General features: G+C 44.8%; 1 protein-coding gene across 10 annotated transcripts in view; it reads left to right on the plus strand.

Moving 5' to 3' along the window:
- LOC119947716 (PDZ and LIM domain protein 5-like) overlaps positions 1-26,419 on the plus strand; it is a 200,106-nt gene that overhangs the window by 73,420 nt on the left and 100,267 nt on the right. For all 10 annotated transcript variants that reach the window (XM_038769339.1, XM_038769340.1, XM_038769338.1 and 7 more), the window contains exon 3: positions 25,726-25,877. In XM_038769339.1, coding sequence (XP_038625267.1) covers positions 25,726-25,877 — 152 coding nt within the window. The remainder of the gene's footprint in view (positions 1-25,725; positions 25,878-26,419) is intronic.

The following is a 26,419-nucleotide window of genomic DNA, read 5'->3' on the forward strand; positions in this document are numbered from 1 at the left end:
GCATCCAAGTTCCTATGTGTTTTTGAGATTTGGCCCTACAAAGGAGAGGTCTAAATTCTTCATTCATTCCGTCGTATTTATTGCGTGCTTACTGTGTGCAGAGCGCTTGGGGGAGTACAAAATAACAATAAACTGACACTTTCCTTGCCCACCATGAGCTTACAGTCTAGAGGGGGATACAGACATTAATACAAATGAATTACAGATACGTACGTAAGTGTTGTGGGGCTGGGGGGTGGGGATAAATAAAGGGGAGCAAGTCAGGGTGATACAGGGGAAGTGGCAGAAGAGGAAGGAGAGGTTAGTCAGGGAAGGTCTCTTTGAGGAGATGTACCTTCAATAAGACTTTGAATAAGAGGAGAGTAATTGTCTGTCAAATTTGAGGGAGGGCATTCCAGTCCAGAGGCAGAATGTGGACGAGGGGTTGGAGTTGCTTATGCCTTCAACATCAAATGGCAGGTTGAAAATATCAGCAAAGAGTTCTTGAATCAATCAATCAGTGATATTTGAGTGTTTACTGTGTGCAGAGCACTGTACTAAGCGCTTGGAAGAGTACCCTGTAATAGAGTTGGTGGACGTGTTCCCTCTCCAAAAAAAGCTTACAGTCGCGTCACCTCACCAGCATAGAGGCAGTGCTTTCAGCAGCCCGAAGATAGATGACAGCAGGAGGCCCAAGAAACTGGGGAGCTGAAAATAGAAGCATCACCCTTTGGCTTTTACAGTCACACGTGCACGCACGTCTTCAAAAATGGACAGTTAGGTACTGTACTTAAACGCTGCTTTCTTGCTATTATGTTCTGCTGTCTATCACTGTATTTGTCTATTGTCTGCATTGAGTAGATTATTGAAATGGGTTTGTACAAGAATGACTTATGTAGGTAGAAATAGAAAACCTAAGGTTAATGATTTTTTTTTTCTTGTAAGTGGTGAACACCTTGCTTCTTTTTGTCATTCAAATTTCTTGTATCCCTTTGGTGTTAGGGAGAGGTATTTTCTTTTAAAGACAGGAAAGGGAAGCGTGCCATTGGTTGGAGAAACATGCTTCTAAATGTTAGACAACATTTTATTTTGTACTAAACAGCAGTAGACACATCTTTTGCCCACCAGATGGTAAGCGTATTGGATTCGCTCCTCCAGGAAGTTGAACAGACCGAAAGTATCAGCCGTTTCAAGAGGAATTGGGATAAATTCACCATAGTCCTTACTGGGTTGCTAGAGGGAATGTTAGGGATGGAGAGGGAAAAAGTTACATTTTGCTCATCCTCTCAAAAAGAAAATGCTGTCACAGCTGCTTCTTTTAGACTGTGGGCCTACTGTTGGGTAGGGACTGTCTCTATATGTTGCCAACTTGTACTTTCCAAGCGCTTAGTACAGTGCTCTGCACACAGTAAGCGCTCAATAAATACGATTGATTGATTCCCACTCCGGGTCCCTACAAACCCAGGTCTTTGAATACCCACATCAGTCAGATGATTTCTGTCCAATAACAATCATTTCATCCAATAGTGAAGCAGCATGACCTAGCAGAAAGAGCACTGGCCCAGGAGTCAGAGGACCTAAGTTCCGCCACTTGTCTGCTGTGTGACTTTGGGCAAGTCACTTCACTTCTCTGTGCCTCAGTTACCTCATCTTCGAAATGGAGATCAAGACTGTGAGCCCCATGTGGGACATGGACTGTGTCCAACCTGATTAACTTGTATCAACCCCAGTGCTTAGTACAGTGCCTGGCACTTGGTAAGTGCTTAGCAAATAACCTTAAAAAAATATAAAATGTGAAGCATGGAGCAACATTGCAGAGCCTTGGTTTGAATATCTTGATCTCGGTATCTTTTGGGGTGGAAGGGCAAAATTAGAAGTCAATGGTGGCAGGGCTCTGGGGAGGTTTAATTTGGTATCTCTCACCAGTCACACACACACAGTAGGAGAGATGCAGAAACATTTTTCCTGAATGCCCACTGAGTCACTGGCATCACCATTCTCTGTTCCCAGCCTGTGCCCTCTGGAGAGCTGGCACCTATAGGCTGATCTTAAGCCCCTGCCAACACAGGGAAACTGTTCTTGCAGGGATGGGGGGGTCTGTTTTTTGACTTTTCTGGAAGCGTTTGGCTGACCCATGCCAAGTGCTCACCAGCCTGGCAGGCCCTGACGTTTGTGATCTGTGCCAGGGTTGCTTCCCAAGTGCCTACTACAGTTCTTTGCACACAGTAAGCGCTCAGTAAATTCAGCGCTTAGAGCAGTGCTTGGCACATAGTAAGCACTTAACAAATACCATCATTATTAAATGATTGAATGACTAAGTGAAGGCGAGCCCTCAGGAGGTCCTGTTCAAGTCTCACTAGATTATAAGCTCCTTGGGGGCAGGGATCATATCTACTGACTCTGTGGTATTACACTCTTTCAAGCTGTTAGGACAGCAGTATCCTATCCTGCCTTGATTACTGTATCATCCTCCTTGCTGACCTCTCTGCCTCCTGTCTCTTCTCATTCCAGGCCATACTTCACTCTGCTGCCCAGATCGTTTTTCTATAAAAACGCTCAGTCCAGTTTTCCCCATTCCTCAAGATCCTCCAATGGTTGCCCATCCACCTCCACATCAAACAGAAACTCCTCACCATCAGCTTTAAAGCAGTTAATCACCTTGCCTCCTCCTTCCTCACCTTGCTATTCTCCTTCTACAAGCCAGCCCACACACTTTGCTCCTCTAATTCCTATTTACTCCCTGTACTTCGGTCTCGCCTCCAACCTCTCACTCACGTCTTGCCTCTGGCCTGGAACTCCCTCCCTTTTCATATGTGACAGAAAATTACTCTCCCCCCACCTTCAAAGTCTTATTGAAGGCACATCTCCTCCAAGAGGCCTTCCCTGACTAAGCCCTCATTTCCTCTTTTTCCACTCCCTTCTGCTTCGCCCAGCCCTCCAGCACTTATGTATATACCCATAATTAATTTATCGATATTAATGTCTGCCTCCCCCTCTGGACTGTAAGCCCGTTGTGGGCAGGGAATGTGTCTGTTATCTTGTTATATCGTACTCTCCCAAGCACTTAGTACAGAGCCCTGTACACATTAAGCACTCAATAAATATGACAGACTGACAGCACTCTGCACCCAGTAAGTGCTCAGGTAATGGCATCGATTGATTGATTCTCAGACACATAATAATACTTCTCAAGCGCTTAGTGCAGTGCTCTGCACATAGTAAACACTCAATAAATGCGATTGAATGAATGAACAAATGGTATTTGTTAAGCGCTGAGGTTTGTGCAAGATATTTAGATAGGACACGGTTTCTGTCCCGCAAAGTCTAAATAGAGGGGGTAGGATTTAATTCCCATTTTTCAGACACAAGTGAGACCCAGAGAAGTTAAGTGATTTGCCCATTGAATGAATGAACGAATGGTATTTAAGTGCTTATTATGTGCAAAGCACTGTTCTGAGGGCTGGGGGGGGATACAAGGTGATCAGGTTGTCCCACTTGGGGATCATATGAGGTGACCATGTAGCCTGTTAGGGTCTCAGCCTTCCTAGTAAGGAAGGGACCGGCTAACAGTCAGCAGGACCCGGTGGGTGGGAGGAACCTTGAAATGTTAGTTCGTGGCTTGGGCTGCCCCTCGCAAATTGATTTAGCAGATGTCAGTGTGTATTTATGATTCGTTGGGGAATTCGACAGTGTTTGGCCCTTGCTCTCACCGCGTTTGGAGGGTTTCCACATCACACTCCAAGGTATAATGTAAAGAATCACAGACATGAATGCTTATTACTTTTTGAGAAACCCGAGACCTTTTTCCCCCCCTCACCAACATATTAGAGTCTACTGTGGTTTTAAAATTATTTTAATTAGTCCCTCACAATTTCTAAAGATGCATTTTAGACAAACGTTTTCCCTGCGGAGGATCTCTCTGGTTGTAACTGTGGTGTTTCTGGGGTTGCCGGGTAGGCAAGCAGTTTGACAGACATGCAATCTAAAGTTGAGGGGAAGAAATAGCAAGGTATATGCCACAAAAAAACAAGAATAATTGTCATGGTAATAATAAGAATAACTTGGGAAGCACTTACCCTGTGCTACGCAATGTACTAAGCGCTGAGGTTTGTACAAGATATTTAGATAGGGCACGGTTTCTGTCCCGCAAAGTCTAAATAGAGGGCGTAGGATTTAATTCCCATTTTTCAGACACAAGTGAGACCCAGAGAAGTTAAGTGATTTGCCCAATGTCACACAGCAGAAGACTGGCAGGGTGGGATTAGAACCCAGGACCTAAGACTCACTGGCCCATGCTCTTTCCTCTAGGCTATGCTGCTTTCCTGGTCATCCCTGTAATGTCATCCAACGTGGCTCCAAAAATCACTGAGCTCGGGGCCTCCTTAGCATTGTGATGCTCAGAACCAAATTCATTCTTTCAATCAAATTTATTGAGTGTGTGCGGAGCACTGTACTAAGCGCTTGGAATGGAACCTAATCCTCAGTGAGTGGCCATTGGTTGAGGAGACTACAGTGCTTTGCACCCAGTAAGCACTCAGTATACGTGATTGATCGATTGAGCGAGACATTCGCAGGGACGGTTCGAGGGTTAGTGGTTGAATTCCTTCAAAACCTTCCCCAAAATCACCTCCTCCAGGAGGCCTACCCTGATTAATCCCTTCACCTTCTTGGTCACGATATCCCCTCAGCCCCTACAGCACACCTGGATTTATCTACTTTTTGTTATTGCTGTGTTCACTTGGCCTCATTATTTGTATTTATCCGTACACTTTTGACTGTAAAACAGTTGTCAGTTTTTGCTTGCTTGTCTCCCCCACTAGATTATAAACTGCCCTAGAGCATCGGTTGTCCATTTCCTACGTTAATACGTCCCCAGCGGTTCTATACCCTAGACATGCTCTTAGTACAGTGCTAAGCGCTTAGTACAGTGCTCTGCACATAGTAAGCGCTCAATAAATACGATTGATGATGCTGCTCGGATAATGCGGTGGATGATGGTCAAAGTCAGTGAATGGTACGTGTTGAGCGCTTACTGTGTGCTGAGCAATGTACTGAATGCTTGGGAAAGCACAAACAACAGAGTTGGTTGATGTGACCTCTGCCCACAGAGAGCCCACAGTTTACAGGGGGAGACATGTTAAAATAGATTAGGGATGGGGGGAGAGCGATAATAGAGTATAAGAATTTTTATAAAAGTATCGTGGGGCTGGAGTGAGTTTTGAAGTGCCTGAGGGCCGCAGAGCTGAAGTCCACGGTCGACGCAGAGGAGAGAGCGGGCAAGGGAAAGGACGGGCTCGGTTTGAAGATGAAATCGAGAGGTGTATTGCTTGCCTCTAGAGTATATGTGGCTTGTTCCCGCCATGAACCGTGAAGCGAGTGACCCCAGGGGCCACTGTGAAGTAATTGAAACCACAAGCCGTAACTTCTTCTGCTCCGCGGGCTGATTGTGCTGAACTTCTCCATTCGCCTCCAAATGGAAGATTGGGGTCTCTCTTGAGAGAGTCGAGAAAAAAGGCAGTCGGTTCTTCGTCGTAATAATAATGATGGCATTTGTTAAGCACTGTTCTAAGTGCTGGGGGAGGGGGGGAAGGTTACAAGGTAATCAGGTTGTCCCACGTGGGGCTCACAGTTTTCATCCCCATTGTACAGATGAGGTAACTGAAGCACAGAGAAGTCCAGTGACTTGCCCAAAGTCACACAGCTGACAAGTGGCGGAGCGGGGATTAGAACCCGTGACCTCTGGACTCCCAAGCCCGGGCTCATTCTACTGAGCCACGCTGCGTGTCAGGTTCATTATAGTTCAAGTGCTTAATTCTAATTTGAGGACAGAGTGAAAGTCTTTTGGGTGGGAGCCTTCCTCAATGGACCCAGACCAAGTCTTCCAGCATGTATAAGCTGAACTCTCACAAGCCCTTAATACAGTACTCTCCATTTAGTAAGCACTCAGTGAATATCATTGATCAACAGATTGATCGATCTTACCAGTGGTTAACATCTAGTCAGTATCTGTTACACAGCACCTGTATATATGTATATATGTTTGTACATATTTTTTTACTCTATTTTATTTAATTTATTTGTACATATCTATTCTATTTATTTTATTTTGTTAGTATGTTTGGTTTTGTTCTCTGTCTCCCCCTTTTAGACTGTGAGCCCACTGTTGGGTAGGGACTGTCTCTATATGTTGCCAATTTGTACTTCCCAAGCGCTTAGTACAGTGCTCTGCACATAGTAAGCGCTCAATAAATGCGATTGATGATGATGATGATGATGTTAAAAATCTGAAAAAGTGTTCCTCGCCTTTTAACTTCCATCAACACCCAGTGGGAAGAGTTTACAACTGAGCGTCAGGAGACATGAGTTCTAATTCTGGCTCTGTCACTTGCCTGCAGAGTGACTCTGGGCAAGTCACTTATCTTCTCTGTGCCTCGGGTTCCTCATCTGTAAAATGGGGGTTAAGTATCTGTTCTCCCTTCTACCTAGTCTGTGAGCCCACTGTTTGTTTGAGCCTCATGTTTGTCTCTATTCTGTAAGCTCGTTGTGGTCATTTTTACATATTATCTGGATCATTGAAGCATCATGATTGGCATTCCGGCAGTAGGCCTGGGATATATGGTTTAGAACAGTGTTTTGCACATAGTAAGCGCTTAACAAATGCCGTCATTATTATATGGAAACTGCCTTTTCCACAACCGGGTTACTTGTCTACATGTTTTGTTTAGTTTTGTTGTCTGTCTCCCCCTTCTAGACTATGAGCCCATTGTTGGGTAGGGACCGTCTCTATATGTTGCCGATTTGTACTTCCCAAGCGCTTAGTACAGTGTTCTGCACATAGTAAGCGCTCAATAAATACGATTGAATGAATGAATGTGTCTGTTGTTATTTTGTACTCTCCCAAGCGCTTAATACAGTGCTTTGCACACAGTTAGCACCCAATAAGTATGACTATCTACCCTAGTGCTTAGCACAATGCTTGGCCCAGAGTGAGTGCTTCACAAATGCCTCAGTTATTATTTTCGTGTTAATAAAATTAACATTTTCTGTTTTGTCTGCAAAGGAGTTACTGGATAAAAATCTTAGTCTTGGAGTCTGAAGCCTTGCAAATTTTCCCCGGGGAAATCTGACATTTTTGGATGCAGCATTATGGGCTGTCTGCTAGAGGCGTTTTTCTTTCTCTCAAGGCGGCTGGGGATTTAGCCACCTGTTGCAATTAATAATTGTTTCCCACCTGAAAGGTTCTGGACTGCTGAAAATCACTTGATAAATTCCAGCACGTTACTTGTAGATATGCCTATGGGAGGGGCGAATAGAATACGAGAATTCTTAGGAGATCTTCTGGCTCTACAAATGGACATTTTCTAATAGAAATAATATTCCGGGCCTATAGAGGGTTTTCCGTCTTGATTTTCAGTAGGGAAAACCCATTGAAAGTTGGCCACAAACAGCAATAACTAAGATACTGGACTGAGGCCAAACTGACTTTGGAGATTATTGGTATTCTGATGCGAAAAAATTCCATGGGAGAGCTTTCCATTATAGACTGTTAGCACAGCCTTGAGTGAAAAAAATGGGCCTGTTGCTTCTTGAAATAGTTTCTGAAAATAGGGGTTCTAATAAAATGAAAAGCACACAAGCTGAGTGCTGGGAAGGTTTCCAAGAAGAAACCAAGTGATCCAATATCCTCCTTCTCCTCCTCCTCCTTTCCAACTTCACATATTCGGTTCTTGTCCTGGACCTTTGGAATAATAGGGGAAGATGGTCATGACTGCCCGCAACGCTACTCTGTATTCACCCGTTTATTTCAGATGCTCCTATTTAATTGTTTGCTTTTTGCAAATCATGCTTGCCGTTTCCTGGGAGGGAAAGAAGTACATTCTTTTGGAGCAATGACTATATTTTAAATTGTACACCACCTAGCAACCCTTGGGTGTTTATTGAATGTGTAATAATACAGCTACTAAATAACACCATTGGGCGTGATGTAAAACTCAAGTGCACAATAATTAGAAGGATGGAAAACCACAAACCATGCTGTTAGTGGGTACTTGTGTGCGTTCCCCATTATTCTGCTCCCTTGGTGCCTACTTGCGTGTTGCCCTAGGGAGTCAGTCGGTCGTATTTATTGAGCGCTTACTATATGCAGAGCACTGTACTTGGGAGAGTACTATACAACAATAAACAGGCACAATCCTTGCCTATAATGAGCTTAAAGTCTAGAGGGGGAGACAGACAATAATAATAGGGAGGAGAAGACGGGTGGAAAAATGTGCTTCGCATTGTACAAACTACTAGCACGATAATCTGATTGTATTCCTCCCTTGGAATTTCAGGGGGAGTGGTTTAGAAAAGCCCCCATGCATGAGAAAAAACCGTAAAAACCTTCTGTGTTATAAGTACAGCTGCACTTAAACAAAGCTCATGGCAGAGGGTGGGCAGGGTGGCTAAGAAATTCATGAATCCCAAGGGACTACTATTTGTAGAATTTTATGCATATCTTCCCTGTTTCAATGTAGGCCCCTTGTTGGCAGAGAGAAAGTATTTTCCCAAGCTCCAATGAGACAATAAATTCCATTAATTCGGCTACAATCAATTCCATTGCTCGGGTTCTCGGTCCCAAAGTTTTTGTGGCCAGACCGAGACACGTTCATGTTTTCTGACAGGAAGCTTTGTCATCCCAGCTATTTGGGATCATTTAAAAAAATCCCTTTCAGAATCAGTTCTCTGCCACTTTGAGAAACCTTGATTGATCTAGCCGTCCCCTGTTGTCCCCTCCTGTGTGGAACGAGATCCAAACTATAGGAGCCACTCGTCAGAGACCTACTCTAAAATAGAGTAAAATGTGTCTGGGCCCTGATAACATTTCTGGCAGAAAAAGGTGTCAGTTAAAATAACCCAGGAAGTGTTTGGTGATGGTGTAAACTGATGACCTTTCCGGTAGCTCTGGATACTTTCCATGTTTGGGTGATTAAGGCGGGTCATTAATTAGCCAAAGGAGGGAGTCCAAATCCATTTCACACAATATCTGTTTGACCAAAAAATATACTGGAAAAGCCAGTGTGGCTTAGTGAATAGAGCGCAGGTTTGGAAGTCAGAAATAACTATAATATAATAATTAGGGTTTTTGTTAAGTGCTTACTATGTGCCCAGCACTGTTCTAAGCGCTGGGGTAGATACAGGGTAATCAGGTTGTCCCACATGGGGCTCACAGTCTTAATCCCCATTTTACAGATGAGGTAACTGAGACACAGAGAAGTGAAGTGACTTACCCAAAGTCACACAGCTTATAAGTGGCGGAGCTGGGATTAGAACCCAAGACCTCCGACTCCCAAGCCCGGGCTCCTTCCACTAAGCCACGCTGCTTCTCTAAGACCTGGCTTCTAATCCTGGCTCTGCCACATGTCTGCTGTGTGACCTTGGGCTAGTCACTTCACTTCTCTGGGCCTCAGTTACCTCATCTGTAAAATTGGAATTAAGAGAGTGTGCCCCATGTGGGTCAGGGGCTGTGTCCAACCTGATTAACTTGTATCTACCTCAGCGCTTAGAACAGCGCTTGGGACATTAGTTGAGCCCACTGTTGGCTAGGGACTGTATATGTTGCCAACTTGTACTTCCCAAGTGCTTAGTACAGTGCTCTGCACACAGTAAGCGCTCAATAAATACGATTGATTGATTGATTGATTAGCACTTAACACGTACAATACGGTCTGCTCTATTTCTTGGCCCCTGAAAGTTGGGTTGATGTTCTCACTGGTTGGTTTTGCCTCTGAACAGCGGTTGGCCAGTTCAGTCCATCAATCGGCGGTATTTATTGAACGCTTAATGGGTACAGTTCAGGCCAGTGGTTCTCGTAGAATGACTAACCTCTTATACTGTTACTAGAACCTGGTCATTTTGAATTGACAGCAGTTAAGCCTGACTGTCGCCATCATCATCATCATCAATTGTGTTTATTGAGCGCTTCTTGTGTGCAGAGCACTGTACTAAGCGCTTGGGAAGTACAAATTGGCAACATATAGAGACAGCCCCTACCCAACAGTGGGCACATATTTCTCAGGAGAGATGGTAGATGTAGACAAAGTACAACATTCCTATTTTTGACTCTTAAGCAAATCATTGTCATGCTGTCAGAATGTGGTACTGTGAACTTGTTGTCGGGTAGGGATTGTCTCTGTTGCCGAATTGTACTTTCCAAGCGCTTAGTACAGTGCTCTGCACACAGTAAGCTCTCAATAAATATGAATGGTACCCCTACTTGTTCTGTAGTATCACACAAATTAATCGATCAGCACTGTTTATTGAGCTATGTGCAGAACTCTGTGCAAAACTCTTGGGAGAGTACATTAAAGGAACAAACTTCCTTCTTTCAGCATCCTTTTCTTCAAACCAGCTTACTCCTCCATCCTCACCTCCTCTCTGGTTGCTGGAGGAGTTCTCCTAGAGAAGAATACGCTCCCAAGCCCTGGGCACAGTGCTCCGCACATAGTAGGTGCTCAGCAAATCCTATTGATTGCTTGGTGAACCTTTTCCTTGCTCCTGAAGGGACACTCGGCCGTCTTGAGGGTTTTCTTCTTTGAAATGCTCTTGTTTTGCCTCTTTTCAGTATGCCATCTTTCTCTCTTTCTAGCCTTAATGTTAAATTTTGCCAACGACCTAAAGACCCATGGAAAGAGCACGGTCTGGGAGCCAGAGGGTCTGGGTTCTAATCCTGACTCTGCCACTAGTCTGCCATGTGAACTTGGGCAAGTCACTTGACTTCTCTGTGCCTCAGTTACCTCAGCTGTAAAATGGGGATTACATTCCCATCCCTCTATCTTGGACTGTAAACCCCATATAGGACAGGGATTAGAGAAGCAGCGTGGCTCAGTGGAAAAGGGCACGGGCTTTGGAGTCAGAGGTCATGGGTTCAAATCCCGGCTCCACCAATTGTCAGCTGTGTGACTTTGGGCAAGTCACTTCACTTCTCTGTGCCTGTTACCTCATCTGTAAAATGGGGATTAAGACTGTGAGCCCCACGTGGGACAACCTGATCACCTTGTAACCTCCCCAGCGCTTAGAACAGTGCTTTGCACATAGTAAGCGCTTACTAAAAGGCATTATATTTATATATTATATTTATTGTGTCCAACCTGATTGCCCTGTATCTACCCCAACATTCAGAACAGTGCTTGACACGTAGTAAGAGCTCAACAAATGTAATTGTTATTTATGTACTTTCTCTGCTTGGGAGAATATTAATGGCATCAACTCACGTCAAAGTTGGTGTCCAACCGTGTTACAATGCCTCATGTTGGCCATCCTGTCAGCTTTGTGTTTTCTCTTTTTAATATTCAGTATTTGAAGGCTGTTTTTGGTGAGGGCGGGGAGAAATTAACAACAAAAAAAATCAGATGAAACTGGATGGAAATTCCAGAAAATGTCCCCAACCCTTGCCGTATTCAGCAGGTTTTCTTGATCGAGTTGTGACAGCGACGGCAGCATTTTGGATTGACTGCGGTTGGCACGGAATGGAGAAAGTGGACTATTTGAAGATTTTCTTATTCTCCAAGACATAAATCTATTTCAGCAAGTCTAAAGACCCACAGGACAGCTGTCCCAGTTGATTTAAGAGCTTTTTACCAGAGCTAATAGGACCCAAAGGAATCCAAATCTCATTAAAGCGTCTGAGTGGACGCGTTTAATCCGATCCTGTTGAGATAAAACTTGGCATTCGGTAGAATGACTGCATTTCTAATTACTATCTAATACTACATTTTTGGAAAAGCTCTTGCTGGAAGTTATGTAACTTTCAGTTTCTAGTTGAAGCCAAAGTTTTAATTGCAGTGGGTAAGGGATTTGCCTTAAATCAACCAATGGTACTTATTGAGCACTAACTCTGTGCAGAGCACTGTACTAAGAGATTGGAAGAGCACAATACAACAGAGGATAACTGAACAGTGTGGTGTATTAGATGGCTGAGGGGACGGGGTGGGAGGCTGTCGTCATACAGGGGTGACTGCAAACATCCTGCTAAGCTCATTGATTCATTCGATCGTATTTATTGAGCACTTACCATGTGCAGGGCACTCATGGGAGGGGAATGTGCAGCGAACATGACTGCTGATTCTGTTGTATCGTACTCTCCCAAGAGCTTAGTACAGTGTTCTGCATATAGTAAGCATTCAGTAAATAGCACCGATGATGATGATCCTGGCACCCCATTGGCGACCAAAGACTCAGATGGAAGGACCATTCGTTCGACGTAGTAATAGTGTTGGTTCATAGATTTCTGTTTTTCTGGGCATTATTTCAGACACCCCTGGAACTTGAGAATATTTGTTCCCCCTCTCCTACTTAGACTGTGAGCCCCATGTGGGACGGACTGTGTCCAACCTGATTAACTTGATTTATCCCTGTGCTTAGAACACATAAGAAGTGCTTAACAAATACAGTAATATTAATGATGATAATATTAGTAATAATCTGAGGCATCACAAGGGTTTAAGGGAGGCACGGAGAACAGAGAGAGAGAGGATGTTGTTCATCATGACTCCTTGGACATGAAAAGAATGATTTTACATTCACTCATTCATAGAATCCAGAAAAATAAGAAGGAAATTGCAAGATTCCCACTATATTGTAAGCTCCTTGGGAGTGCTCAATAAATGCCATTGATTGATTTCTTTAAAGTGTGTTCACATTTTTTTTTCAGAGGTTACCATTCTTCCGTTATAATATTTTATATTGGTATTTTACAAGTACCTCAGCCAGGAATGAATTAATGTTTAGCACTTTCTCTAAGGAATAAGGCCATTTTTAACAAAAATACATTTTTTTGCTAATCTTTGCGGCCGTTTTCACTGTAATTTTGCCTGCTCAGGCATTATTTTACTACTCTTAATTTTTAGTATTTATTATTTGTAAAGCATATCCCTAAAGAGAAATAGAAATGGATATTGTTTTTTAAAAGAAATGGATTTCCATCACTAAATCTACACGAGTGACTTGGTCCACAGAACTTATGTTGGTTTCCTTCCCCTCCCTGCAGTTTACTTTAGTGTCTTTTTTCCCCTGCTACATCATAAGAGCCTTAAGGATAGGGATTCTGTCTGCTTGTCCGGTGGTACTCTCCCAAGCGCTTAGTACAGTGCTCTGTACATAGTAAGCGCTCAATAACTAGCATTGTTTGAATCACCAGCGTTGGAAGTAGGGTGGTGCCTACTTTGGGCATTGGATCCGGATTTGGGCGTAGGCTTAGCGATACCTGGCACGGAGTGGTATGAGGAGAATGAGGAAGAGCTCTGAATCCAAAACACTGCCGCGTAGTTGCTCTTTGATCCTTCAAGCCGCAAACCTGGTATTGACATTTACACTCATGATTTTGTTTGACAGTAAGTCGTCCAGTATGGTGCTTCTGTTAGGTCTATGCCCAGCCGTCCATGTGGGAGTCACAATTTAAAAACCTAATGGGCATATGCTGTTCTTTCGGTGGTGACAACATTTTTGCGAACATTTCCTAAAGGATTCCTAAAGTAAACTTGGGCAGGTCACCTTTCATTCATTCATTCAATCAATCGCATTTATTGAGCACTTACTGTGTGCACAGCACTGTACTAAGCGCTTCGGAGGGTACGGTATAGCAATAGACACATTTCCTGCCTACAACGAGTTTACAGTCTAGAGGGGGAGACAGACATTAAATTATAGAAATGTACATAAGTGCTGTAGGGCTGGGACCTAAAACTGGGTGTTTTGGCCCGTTGAGGGCATTTGCGGGGGAATGAAGCAGCGAGAAGCGGCTTGGCCTAGTGGTTAAAGCACAAGTTGGGGAATTTAGACTGTGAGCCCACTGTTGGGTAGGGACTGTCTCTATATGTTGCCAACTTGTACTTCCCAAGCGCTTAGTACAGTGCTCAGCACACAGTAAGCGCTCAATAAATATGATTGATTGATTGACCTGGGTTCCTATCCCAGCCCCGCCACTTGTCTGCCGTGTGACATCGGACAAGTCACTTCACTTCTCTTTGCTTCAGTTACCTCACCTGTAAAATGGAGATTAAGATTGTGAGCCCCACATGGGAAAGGGCTTGTATCCAACTGGATGACCTTGTATCTATCCCTGAGCTTAGAACAGTGCCTAGCACCTAGTAAGCGCTTAACAAATACCATTAAAAAAAATGAAACAAAGGTTGGGGTGGTCATCAAGGCCCTACTGAGAGCTCACCTCCTCCAGGAGGCCTCCCTAGACTGAGCCCTTTCCTTCCTCTCCCCCTCGTCCCCCTCTCCATCCCCCCCATCTTACCTCCTTCCCTTCCCCACAGCACCTGTATATATGTATATATGTTTGTACATATTTATTACTCTATTTATTGATTGATTTATTTTACTTGTACATATCTATTCTATTTATTTTATTTTGTTAGTATGTCTGGTTTTGTTCTCTGTCTCCCCCTTTTAGACTGTGAGCCCACTGCTGGTTAGGGACTGTCTCTATATGTTGCCAACTTGTACTTCCCAAGCGCTTAGTACAGTGCTCTGCACACAGTAAGCGCTCAGTAAATACGATTGATGATGATGTTGATGATCCTGGGAAACTTTAGCATGTGCACAGTGAGGCATCCCTCTTCCTCCAATGGGTCCCCAACTCAGTCTAGCACTACCGATCCAGTTACCCGTTATTTTCTCCCTTTTGCACACATTAATCCTGCAGTTGGCAATTGAGGAATGAGGGGGGACTGAGAAGAGACAGAAAATCGGCTTAAGTCCCCTGGCAGACCAAGTCCTGAGGCACTGGGGGAGATGTGCCACATCACCACTTGGACTTGGCTCAAATTCCCTCTTTTTCCAGGATAAACGGGAACTTCCCAGTGGGCTCTATGGTGTCTGGACACTTTGCTGACTTGGAAGCAACATGGCCTTGTGGAAAAAGCCCAGGCCTAGAAGTCAGAGGACTTGGCTTCTAATCCCAGCTCCATCTCTTGTCTGCTGTGACCATGGGGAAGTCACAGAACTTCCCTGTGCCTCCGTTTCCTCATCTGTCAAATGGGGATAAGATACCTGCTCTCCCTACCTCATAGATTGTGAGCCCCCTTAGGGGACAGGGATTTTGTCCGACCAGATTGTCTTGTTTCTCTCCCAGCATGGACGATTTACTATTGTCCACAGCAGTAGTAAGCTCTCAACAGATATCACGACTATTATAATTATTAACATCGGAGTTTTCCTTTTCTCCCATTTTTGGCACGGTCTTGTTGGTCTGCTTCAGTGTCAGTGTCCCAGCCCAAAGTTTCCCGAATTTTGGTAGCAGCGATGTTAGGGAGGGGATGGCAGATATTTTCCCAGGCCATTTTCCCATGGTTTTCTGACATGGGAAATTCCAGTCAGCATTTCCCTCACCAGCTATCTTGTAGGCTGTGCTCCCTACAGTTACCGTGGATCTGGTAACATTCCTGGCCTACCCCTGGCATTTGAACAATTCCGTTTCGGAATGTTTGCGCTTTGTGACTGGCTGAGGATTAGTGCGTGTGTGTGGCAGAGGGGAAGCCGTTTACATCAGCAGTGACTGACGAGGGTGTCTGAACAGCAAAGAACAGATAACACCACAGCTCTCCTGGGGCCATCTGAAGTGACTCACTGTCTGTCTCATTCTCTGTAATTTAAGGAAATGTTTGACAAGTCCTGAGACTTGTTCTGCACATGTCACCCTTTTTATAATCCTCTGTGTCTGTCCATTCCAACTCTAAGCTTCTCTCTTAGAGACCTGGATTAAGGAAGAGTCCAGAATGGCATCTTTAGGGAAGTCATTTGAAGTTGGACTTTGAGAAGCAGCATGGCCTAGTGGATAAAGACAGCCCCTGGGAGTCAGAGACCTGGCTTCTAATCCTGGCTCCCCCACTTGTCTGCTGTGTGACCTCGGAGCAATCACTTCACTTCTCTGTGCCTCAGTTACCTCACCTGTAAAATGGAGATGAAGACTGTGAGCCCCAGGTGGACCACGGTCTGTGTCCAACCCGATTATCTTGTATCTACCCCAGTGCTTAGTACAGTATCCTGCACAAATCAAGCGCTTAACAAATATCATTTTAAAAAGTGTCTTCACGATACCTTGCTTATAGTTTTTTGCCTCGGAAAAAGACTTTTTCCCCAGCGAGGAAATGAGTTTCAAAGTATCTTGGGTCCACATGATGTTGTCTTCTTCGGAATAATTTTGAGCAGCACTCTGTTGCAACCCCTGGGAAGCTAGGGTGAGCTAGCCTCACTTCTCTTTGAGGTGGATCCCATGAGGGTGGGGGTTGGATTGCATAGATGCTCTTAAAGCTGCCTTTACCCAAGGGAAATGGAACTGGTTTGGAATTCAGGTGGGTAGTTATTTGAAAGCCACAAGGAGGATGGGATGGAATGGTCAGAATGCCGATTTTTAGGTACGCTGTAAAAGCTCTGCATATCCGCCCAGCTAGCTCTCTTCCTCCCTTCAAAGCCCTACTTGAGAGCTCGCCTCCTCCAGAAGGCCTTCCCAGACTGAGCCCCCTCCTTCCTCTCCCCCTCCTCCCCCTCCCCATCCCCCCTGCCTTACCTCCTTCCCCTCCCCACCACACCTGTATGTATGTTTGTACATATTTATAACTCTATTTTACTTGTACATATTTATTCTATTTATTTTATTTTGTTAATATGTTTTGTTGTCTGTCTCCCCCTTATAGACTGTGAGCCCGCTGTTGGGTAGGGACTGTCTCTATATGTTGCCAACTCGTACCTCCCAAGTGCTTAGTACAGTGCTCTGCACACAGTAAGCGCTCAATAAATACGATTGAATGAATGAATGAATGAATTGCCTGGTGGAAAGAATACACTGTTGAAAGTATGATCTAGGTTTCAGTTCCAAATGGGCCACTTTGCTGCTTTATGACCTGATCTCCCTCCCTTCTTAAGCTGGGAACCCCAGGTGGGACAAGGGCTGCGTCCCATGTGGTAATCTTGCCCCTGCCCTACGCTTAGCCCGGTTCTGGGCACGTATAAATGCTTGACAAATTCCATTATCAGTATTTTTATTATTCTAAGTCAAAACAAAAGCAAAGCAAAGGGGATTTAAGAGTGGGTTCACCTGGCCGTCTCCACCACACGGAAGAGGGAAGGGCAGTGACCTGAGACTAGTTGTGGGGAAGCACGTGTACAAATAACTTCTGCCCCGGGACAGACCCTGGTGAACGAATTCAGATGTCAAGAATTCTACCATTCCCGAAACAACGGACGTTTCGGCTTTAGGAACTTGTTTTCGCATGCAATGAATTTCTTGGTCGACAAGCTCTAGGTTCAGCAGACGAGGGCCCGCTCACAGTGGGTGGGCTGGGTTCATCCTAACTTTTCCCAGAGATCTGGGCTCTTAGTTCTATCCCAAGACTGGATCCAGGGACCAGGTGCCGCTTGTCAGTCCGACTGAAGCGGGAACATTTCTGGTTTCGTTGCTGCGTGTTGTCACATTTCCCGGCCTTCTGCAAATAGTCGTTGCTGACGCAGGCGGGTGGGCAGGCTGAGGGCCCTGGGAGTGGGGCAGACACATGGTCCCCTCCAGCGTGGCCATGCCCTCTAAGTGACTATGCCCTCACCCAGTCTCACCTCTAGACTGTAAGCTCGTTGTGGGCGGGAATGTGTCTGCTTATTGCTATATTGTGTTTTTTTAATGGCGTTTATTAAGCGCTTACTATGTGCAAAGCACTGTTCTAGGGGAGGTTACAAGGTGATCAGGTTGTCCCATGTGGGGCTCACAGTCTTAATCCCCATTTTACAGATGAGGTAACTGAGGCACAGAGAAGTGACTTGCCCAAAGTCACACAGCTGACAGTTGGCAGAGCTGGGATTTGAACCCATGACCTCTGACTCCAAAGCCCATGCTCTTTCCCAAGCGCTTAGTACCGTGCTTTGCACACAGTAAGCGCTCAATGATAATAATAATAATGTTGGTATTTGTTAAGCGCTCACTACGTGCCAAGCGCTGTTCTAAACACAGGGGTAGATACAAGGTAATCAGGTTGTCCCATGTAGGGCTCACAGTCTTCATCCCCATTTTACAGATGAGGTAACCGAGGCACAGGGAAGTTACGTGACTTGCCCAAGGTCAAACAGCTGACAAGTGGCAGAGCCGGGATTAGAACCCATGATCTCTGACTCCCAAACCCATGCTCTTTCCACCAAGCCACGCTCCTTCTCTAAATCAATAAATATGATTGACCGACTGACTGTAGCGCTTAGTACAGTGCTCTGCACACAGTAAACGCTCAATAGATACGATTGATGATGATGATGACCCAGGGAGCAGTTTTAAATTGAATAGACTCTCTGGACTCCAGCAGGCATGCAGCAAAGCAGTTGCCTTTTTTTGGTTTTTGTTTTTAAAGGGTATTCAAGTGTTTCTTTTTGGTAGACACTGTATTAAGCGCCCAGGTAGACACAATTAATCAGGCTGGACATAGTCCATATGGGGCTCATGGTCTTAATGCGCATTTTACAGATGAGGTAACTGAGGCACAGGGCAGTTGTGACTTGCCCAAGGTCACACAGCAGACAAGTGGCCTTGAGGCCATTTCCTTGCCTCCTCAAAGTTTAGCCAGAAGTTTGACTAGAAGCTAGCTTAAAATGCCATCAACATCCCCAGATGTCGGCATACAATGCATTAGGTGGGTGCATTTGTTTTAATAATAATGATGATAACAGTAATTACTGTGGTATTTGTTAAGCACTTACTATGTGCTGAGCACTGAGGTAGATACAATACAATCCAATCGGATGCCATCCCTGTTTAATATAGTTTTCAACCTAAGGAAGAGAGAGCAGATATTAAATCCTCATTTTAAAAATGAGGAGAATGAGACCTATTGAAGGTAAGTGACTTGCCCAGTGTCACACAATCGACAAGCGGTGGAGTCAGGATTAGAACCCAGATTTCCTCCCAATCCTGTGCTCTTTCTGCCAGGCCTCACTACTTCCCACTTATATAGAAATGTACTCATAGATTTCATTTATGCCCCTGAAAATGTTTTCATTAAAAATACAGGCAGCATTGAAGCGAAGTACTTTTCGGAAACCAGGTTTTCCATTTTGGGAAACCTTTAGTCACCCACAAGGAAGGTTCGTCTGCACGTAGTTGAACGTTGAGTCTTGGGAGGCCTCTGGCTTTCTTAAATGCAATTTGCCTGTTTGGGGGCTTTAGATCTTAGTGAAACAATGAAGTTATGATTCCTCTGGTTTCCCTCCCAGAGGGCAGCGAATGCTGGAGGCATAAATTCAATGTTAGTCATCTTGTCCCCTGCCGTGACCACCTTGTTGAGTTGGTGGGAACTGCCAGAATTTGTCTTTTCTAGCCTTTTTCTTCCGCCCAGGAAATGAGAACCTTTTCCCATGCAATTTTGAAACCTCCAAGGCTTTGGGAAAGACAACAGAGACAGAGAATGGGGTAACAGAGGAGTTTGGTGTTCCTTTCTAATAATAATACTTGTGGTGTTGTGATTCAGCACTCAATTATTATGTGTCAAATGCTGTACTAAGCACTGGAATAGATACAAGATAATCAAATAATAATAACAATAACTGTGGTATTAAGTGTTTACTATGTGCCAGGCACTGTGCTGGGGTAGATACAAGTTAATCAGGTTGGACACGGTCTCTGTCCCACTTAAGGCTCACAGTCTTACTTCCCATTTTACAGATGGGGTAGCTGAGGCACAGAGAAGTGAAGTGACTGGTCCAAAATCACACAGCGGTCAAGCGGCAGAGCCAGGCTTTGAATTCAGGTCCTTTTGACACCCAGGCCCACGCTCTATCCGTTTGGTCACGCTGTCCCAAATGGGGCTCAGCCGCTAATGGGGTGGGAGAACAGATTTTACAGTCCCCATTTTAACAGATGAAGGAACTGAGGGCCAGAGAAGCCAAGTGACTAACCCGAGGTCACCCAGCAGCCAAAGGGCAGAGTCTGGATTCAAATCCAGGCTGCTTACCTCCGAAGCCCATGCTCCTTCCCCTAGGCCATGCTGCTTCTGAATCACGGCAGGGCTACGATCCCGCGTCCAATCTAACTAACCTTCATCTACCCCAGTGTTTAGAACAGTGCTTGCCACACGGTAAGCGCTCAACAAATATGTAAAAAAAGAAAGAAGGGACCCATGACTGACTTGGGAAAAAGCACGCCTCTCCAGTATTTATGACACTTAGGAGAGCTCATTTTCTAAACGGATCCGAACGAGAAACCAGAGTAAATGTCCTGTCCGAAAGGGAGTAGGCTGCTTCTTTTTAGCTTTTCGCTCCGTAGAATTGGGACCGTTTTTCACCACAGTGAAAGTATTTTCTTCGTCGTTTATACAAGGAGCAGATGGGTGTCAATGGCCTTCTTTCCTCGGACCTTTCAACTCTCGAACGCTCAACTCCTCCGCCCCCGGAGCTGACAAGCAGACGAGCTAATTTTAGCGATCTGCTCACCAGATATCCCAGCTTCCACTGACCGCTCGGCCCCTCTGAAACCCAGACCCCATTAAAACTGACTAATTTTAGCCCATCAGCTGTGGGAGGTGTGGCGGGATGGGAGAGGGAGAAAATGGAGGGCTCCGGGAGGTGTAGAAATTTACGTTACCTGCAGCAAATTCATCCTGACATTCATATGGACCCTGTGTCTCCTTTAAAAATCCTTCCCACTCGCTCTCCTGTAATCTCTCCCAGGCTGCCGCGGCTTCGAAGCTGTGGAATTTGGTGCGAGGAACATTTGGGGATTTTCTACCAAACTTTCCTAGGCTGCCAAATCGATCCTTTCAGCTTGATTTATGCACCAGAAGAACATCACTTTTATGTAATGACCCACAGGTGGTGTGAGAAATTCTCCCTTCATGGGAATATAGTTTTTCAATTATGCTGTGGGTTTTCTAACTCTAGACAGTCCTGTAGCAAACAGTACTGTCCGATCATCTGTTTTCACTTGCACTCTTTCCAGTTCTATATGTTCATTGGAAAATATTGAGGGGATGGCTTTATCTGAGTGATTTTTAAGGGAAAATTTAAGAAACTGATTGGTTTGGCGTTTCTAATAATAATTGTGGTATTTGTTCATTGGAAAATATTGAGGGGATGGCTTTGAATGATTTTTAAAGGAAAATTTAAGAAACTGATTGGTTTGGCATTTCTAATAATAATTGTAGTATTTAAGCACTTACCATGCACCAAGTACTGTTCTAAGCAGCGGGGTCATCATCAAATGCCCTCGAGTCGTTAACTCTATGGACATATTTTCTCCAGAACGCTCTATCTTGCTCTTCTGTAGTCATTCTGGTGTGACTATCCTTAAGTTTCTGCCATTGTCTTTGATCAACATTTTGATTATTTGATGATGCACTTTTGGCTGTTTTTCCATGCGACTGCTGCCCAGCACAGGTGAAATCGACTTTGACGCTTCGGCTTCGACTTTTCAATTATGGGTGACCCTGATGGGAGACTATCTCTCAGTGGCATAGCTCTAAGCTTCATTGGCGTACACAAACTCTCCTGCCACGATTAAGGCATTGATTCATAGGAGAGAAGCACTGGGGTAGATACAAGGCGTTCAGGTTGGACACAGTCCCTGTCACACAAGGGGCTGCTCACAGTCTTGATCCCCATTTTCCAGATGATGTACCCGAGGCACAGAGAAGTGATGTGGCTTGCCCTAGGTCACAGAACAGACATGTGGTAGAGTCAGAATTAGAACCCAAGTCCCCGACACTCAGGTCCATGCTGTTTTCACTAGGTCATGCTGGTCATACAGTAGCTTCGGGTGGACATTTGATGATGATGATGGTATTTGTTTAGCATTTACTATGTGCAAAGCACTGTTCTAAGCGCTGGGGGGATACAAGGTGATCAGGTTGTCCCACGTGGGGCTCACAATCTTCATCCCCGTTTTACAGACGAGGGAACTGAGGCACAGAGAAGTTGTGACTTGCCCAAAGTCACGCAGCTGACAGTTGGCGGAGATGGGATTTGAACCCATGACCTTTGACTCCAAAGCCCATACTCTTTCCACTGAGCCACTTCTCTAATTTGTAATAATAGTAGTAGTAGTAGTAATGACGGTATATATTGAGAACCCATCAGGTGCAATGCACATAACACATTCCTTGTCTCAACTGTGCAAGTATATCTTGCTTCTTTGGTACTGTTTCAAGCACTTAAAACAGTGCTTACATTCTTTTGCAGTAATTCACTTGGTGGAACGATAGACTTTTTTTGGACTGCTCCTTCCTGGCCTTTTCCAAAAATCAGACTGAACTTACCCTGGGGCCTTTCTCTAAAGCCACAAGACTGTAAGCTCATTGTGAACAGGGAATGTGTCTGTTTATTGTATTGTACTCTCCCAAGTGCTTAGTACAGCACTTTGCGCACCATATGCACTCAATAAATTTGATTAAATGAACTATTGACCCTAGTCCTCTAGTTCAGAAGAGTAGTCTGCTGAACTTGTCCAACTGTGCTTTTCTGGGAATTGTTTGCATTGTCTTTTATCTTTCTTGGAACATATCAGTTGTTTGCTTCTCCAAGGGAGGTGGGAAAGACACACAGCCCAAAGTAGAAAAAGGTCAGATTCATTACACTAATGGGACCAGACAGTAAACTTCCTGAGCAAAAGAAAAAGGATTGAGAAGTAAGGGCTTCTATTACGGATAAGCTTGGCAGTGGTTGAACAAACAAACCATTTCCCTCCCACCTTGCTGAGATGTCCTGGAGAAAAAGAACAACAGGAAATCGGAAAGATTGGGGCAACAAATTCCCCCCCCAAAGTGATGAGCAAAACTCCTATTGGTGAGAGTAGCAGTCATCAATCTGAACCCTGCGGTTGATTTTTAGACTGTGAGCCCACTTTTAGATTGTGAGCCCACTGTTGGGTAGGGACTGTCTCTATATGTTGCCAATTTGTACTTCCCAAGCGCTTAGTACAGTGCTCTGCACATAGTAAGCGCTCAATAAATACGATTGATGATGATGATGATGATTTTCTCAGCCTTCTCAGCACTGGATTTGGTGTACCACCAAAAAAAAAAAAAAATCTCCCTTGTATAGTCCTCATCATTTTTTTGAAAGGACTGAAATATATTTTTGTAAGATGCATAAACCTAGTCCCAACTGTCTTCACTGGTAACATAAAATGTAAGGTCCTTGAGGGCAGGATGGTATAACGTGCTTCTGTGGTACTCTCATTCATTCATTCAGTCATATGAGCGCTTTAATCAATCAATCAATCAATCGTATTTATTGAGCGCTTACTGTGTGCAGAGCACTGTACTAGCACTTTGAGCACTTAAAGTATGCAGAGCACTGTACTAAGTGCTTGGGCGAGTACAACACAACAATAAACAGACACATTCCTTGCCCACAACGAGCTTACAGACTAGAGGCGGAGGAGACCATTATTCTAAATAAATAAATTGCAGATATGTACATAAGTGCTTTGGGAGTGGGAGGAAGAACAAAGGGAGAAAGTTAGGATGACGAAGATGGGAGTGGGAGAAGAGGAAAAAGGGGCTTAGGGAAGGCCTCCTGGAGGAGGTGTGCCTTCAGTAAGGCTTTGAAGGTGGGGGAGAGTAATCAGCTGATTTGAAGAGGGAGGGCATTCCAGGCCAGAGGCAGGATATGGGCAAGGGGTTGTCGTCCAGAGAGGCAAGATTGAGGCAAATGTTTAGTAAGGTGTGCTGCACTCAGAAGGTGTTCAGTAGATACCACTGATTGATTGACTGAAGGAGGGGTGGCTGATGGTGAGAGCAAAGAGAACTTGCTCAGGAAACTTGTTCCAATCATTAACAAAATGACCCTACTTATGGGGAACACAAGGTGGATTCTCTTATAATCATGGCACTGAGAGATGATAAAGGGGGTAGATTTTGTAGTATTGCTGAAATATCCCAGTTCCTACATATTGGACCAAATGGCTCTGCTGCCACGCATCTGCCTGTCCCGCCATCGACCCCCGGCCCACGTCATCCCCCGGGCCTGGAATGCCCTCCCTCTGCCCATCCGCCAAGCTAGCTCTCTTCCTCCCTTCAAGGCCCTGCTGAGAGCTCACCTCCTCCAGGAGGCCTTCCCAGACTGAGCCCCTTCCATCCTCTCCCCCTCGTCTCCCTCTCCATCCCCCCCATCTTACCTCCTTCCCTTCCCCACAGCACCTGTATATATGTATATATATTTGTACATATTTATTACTCTACTTATTTATTTATTTATTTATTTTACTTGTACCTATCTATCCTATTTATTTTATTTTGTTAATATGTTTGATTTTGTTCTCTGTCTCCCCCTTTTAGACTGTGAGCCCACTGTTGGGTAGGGACTGTCTCTATATGTTGCCAACTTGTACTTCCCAAGCGCTTAGTACAGTGCTCTGCACATAGTAAGTGCTCAATAAATACGATTGATTGATTGATGATTGATCTGAAGCATAACTATGGTTCTGGACTGCCCCTGATTAAGAGCTGAAGCAGTGTGGCCCAAGGGGAAAGAGCCCAAGCCTGGGGGTCAGGATACCTCTGTTCTAATCCTGGCTCCGCCACTTGTCCGCTGTGTGACCTTGGGCAAGTCACTTCACTTCTGTCCCTCAGTTATCTCATCTGTAAAACGGGGATCGAGACTGTGAGGCCAGGTGGAACAGGGACTATGTCCAACCCGGTTTGCTTGTATCCAGCGCTTAGCACAGTGTCTGACACATAGTAAGCACTTAAATACAATAGTAATAATTATTATTAAAAGCTGAATCCACAGCAAGTCTTCTCTGAAACTAAGAAATTCAGGTCTTGGGGGAGATGTTGCCAGTGCCTGGGAATTCTGATGGTTTTAATGTCAAGTACTTCCACGGGGAAGCAGCGTGGCTCGGTGGAAAGAGCACAGGCTTGGGAGCCAGAGGTCATGGGTTCGAATCCCAGCTCTGCCACATGTCTGCTGTGTGACCTTGGGCAAGTCACTTAACTTCTCTGAGCCTCAGTTACCTCATCTGTAAAATGGGGATTAAGACTGTGAGCCCCACGTGGGACAACTTGATCACCTTGTATCTCCCCCCAGCGCTTAGAACAGTGCTCTGCACATAGTAAGCGCTTAACAAATGCCATTATTATTATTATTATTATTATAGCATATTTGTTTATATTTACCCTCATCACTGTATTGTTCAATTATTCTGATTACTTATTTATAGATCTTTTTTTTGGTCAGGCTTCCCCCTTTAGAGTACAAGCTTATTTTGGACAGGGAATGTGTCTTGTTATTCTGTAGTACTTTCCCGAGCACTTAATACAGTACCTTGCAGTCAGTACATGCTCAATAAATTAGGGAAGCATTGGCCTAGGAGTCAGAGGCCCTGGGTTTTAATCCTGGCTTCATCACTTGACTGCTGTGTGACTTTGGGCAAATCACTTAACTTCTCTGTGCCTCAGTTACCTTATCTGTAAAATGGGAATCAAGACTGTGAGCCCCATGTGGGACATTAGACTGTGTTCAACCTGGTTAGTTTGTATCTAGCCCCAACACTTAGTACAGTGCCAGCGCACGTAGTAAGCCCTTAACAAATAGCATACAAAACAAATGCCATTGCTGCTGCTCCTATTATGATGAATTTAGTATAAGTAGCAGTAGCAGCATTTATTAGGCACCCATTTCTAATATAAATTAAAAGCGCAACATTGCCATTCTTTCAGGCTAGATCTTTGCTACCTCCCCACTCGTAGGTCTGTGAAACAAGCCCCTCCTAATCCTGTTTTGTCTCTGTTGCAGCTTAAAGATGGTGGCAAAGCATCTCTGGCAAACGTGAGAATAGGCGATGTGGTCGTCAGCGTCGATGGGATAAATGCTGACGGCATGACCCATCTTGAAGCCCAGAACAAAATCAAGGCCTGCACAGGTTCCCTCAACTTGACACTGCAGAGGTAAGTTATTCTAAAGAGGTGGTAGGGAAAGAAAACAAAAAAATTCTCTCGGTTTGACCGGACCTGAGAGAATCGGAACATCTGACACGGCCTGGGTCCAGAAAAGAAGATACCGGAAGAAATCTTCTTGGCTAAATGGCTAGCTCGAGGGGCTTCTTTCACAGGGTTGACCCATCTCTTTCCTTATCTGCTTCCCATTTGGAAAAGCAGCATTTCGATATTTGGGACTGGAATCGAACCGTTTTTCCCCTCCTCTCTCTCCCCTCAGGGTCCTGGCTCGGACCAGATTCCCCTGTGTTCTTGGGAAGGAGTTCAGCCGCAGGTGTCATTGTGCAGTGGTTGGGATGCACACAGGGCCTTGTGAGTCAAGCGGATTCACAATCGAGAGGAGGAGCGCTTTTTTAAAATGGCCACAGGGATTCTGATGAACTCCGGAAGTGTTTAGTCGGGTAGCAGAGAGCGGTCATCGTTGTCGTCTTCCACAGTAGCCAAGTGATGGGGTGTAACGGTATCGGGGTCAGCCCGTGTTTCGGGGAGTGCTT

Source organism: Tachyglossus aculeatus, chromosome X5, assembly GCF_015852505.1.
Source record: "Tachyglossus aculeatus isolate mTacAcu1 chromosome X5, mTacAcu1.pri, whole genome shotgun sequence".
Classification (NCBI taxonomy): Eukaryota; Metazoa; Chordata; class Mammalia; order Monotremata; family Tachyglossidae; genus Tachyglossus; species Tachyglossus aculeatus.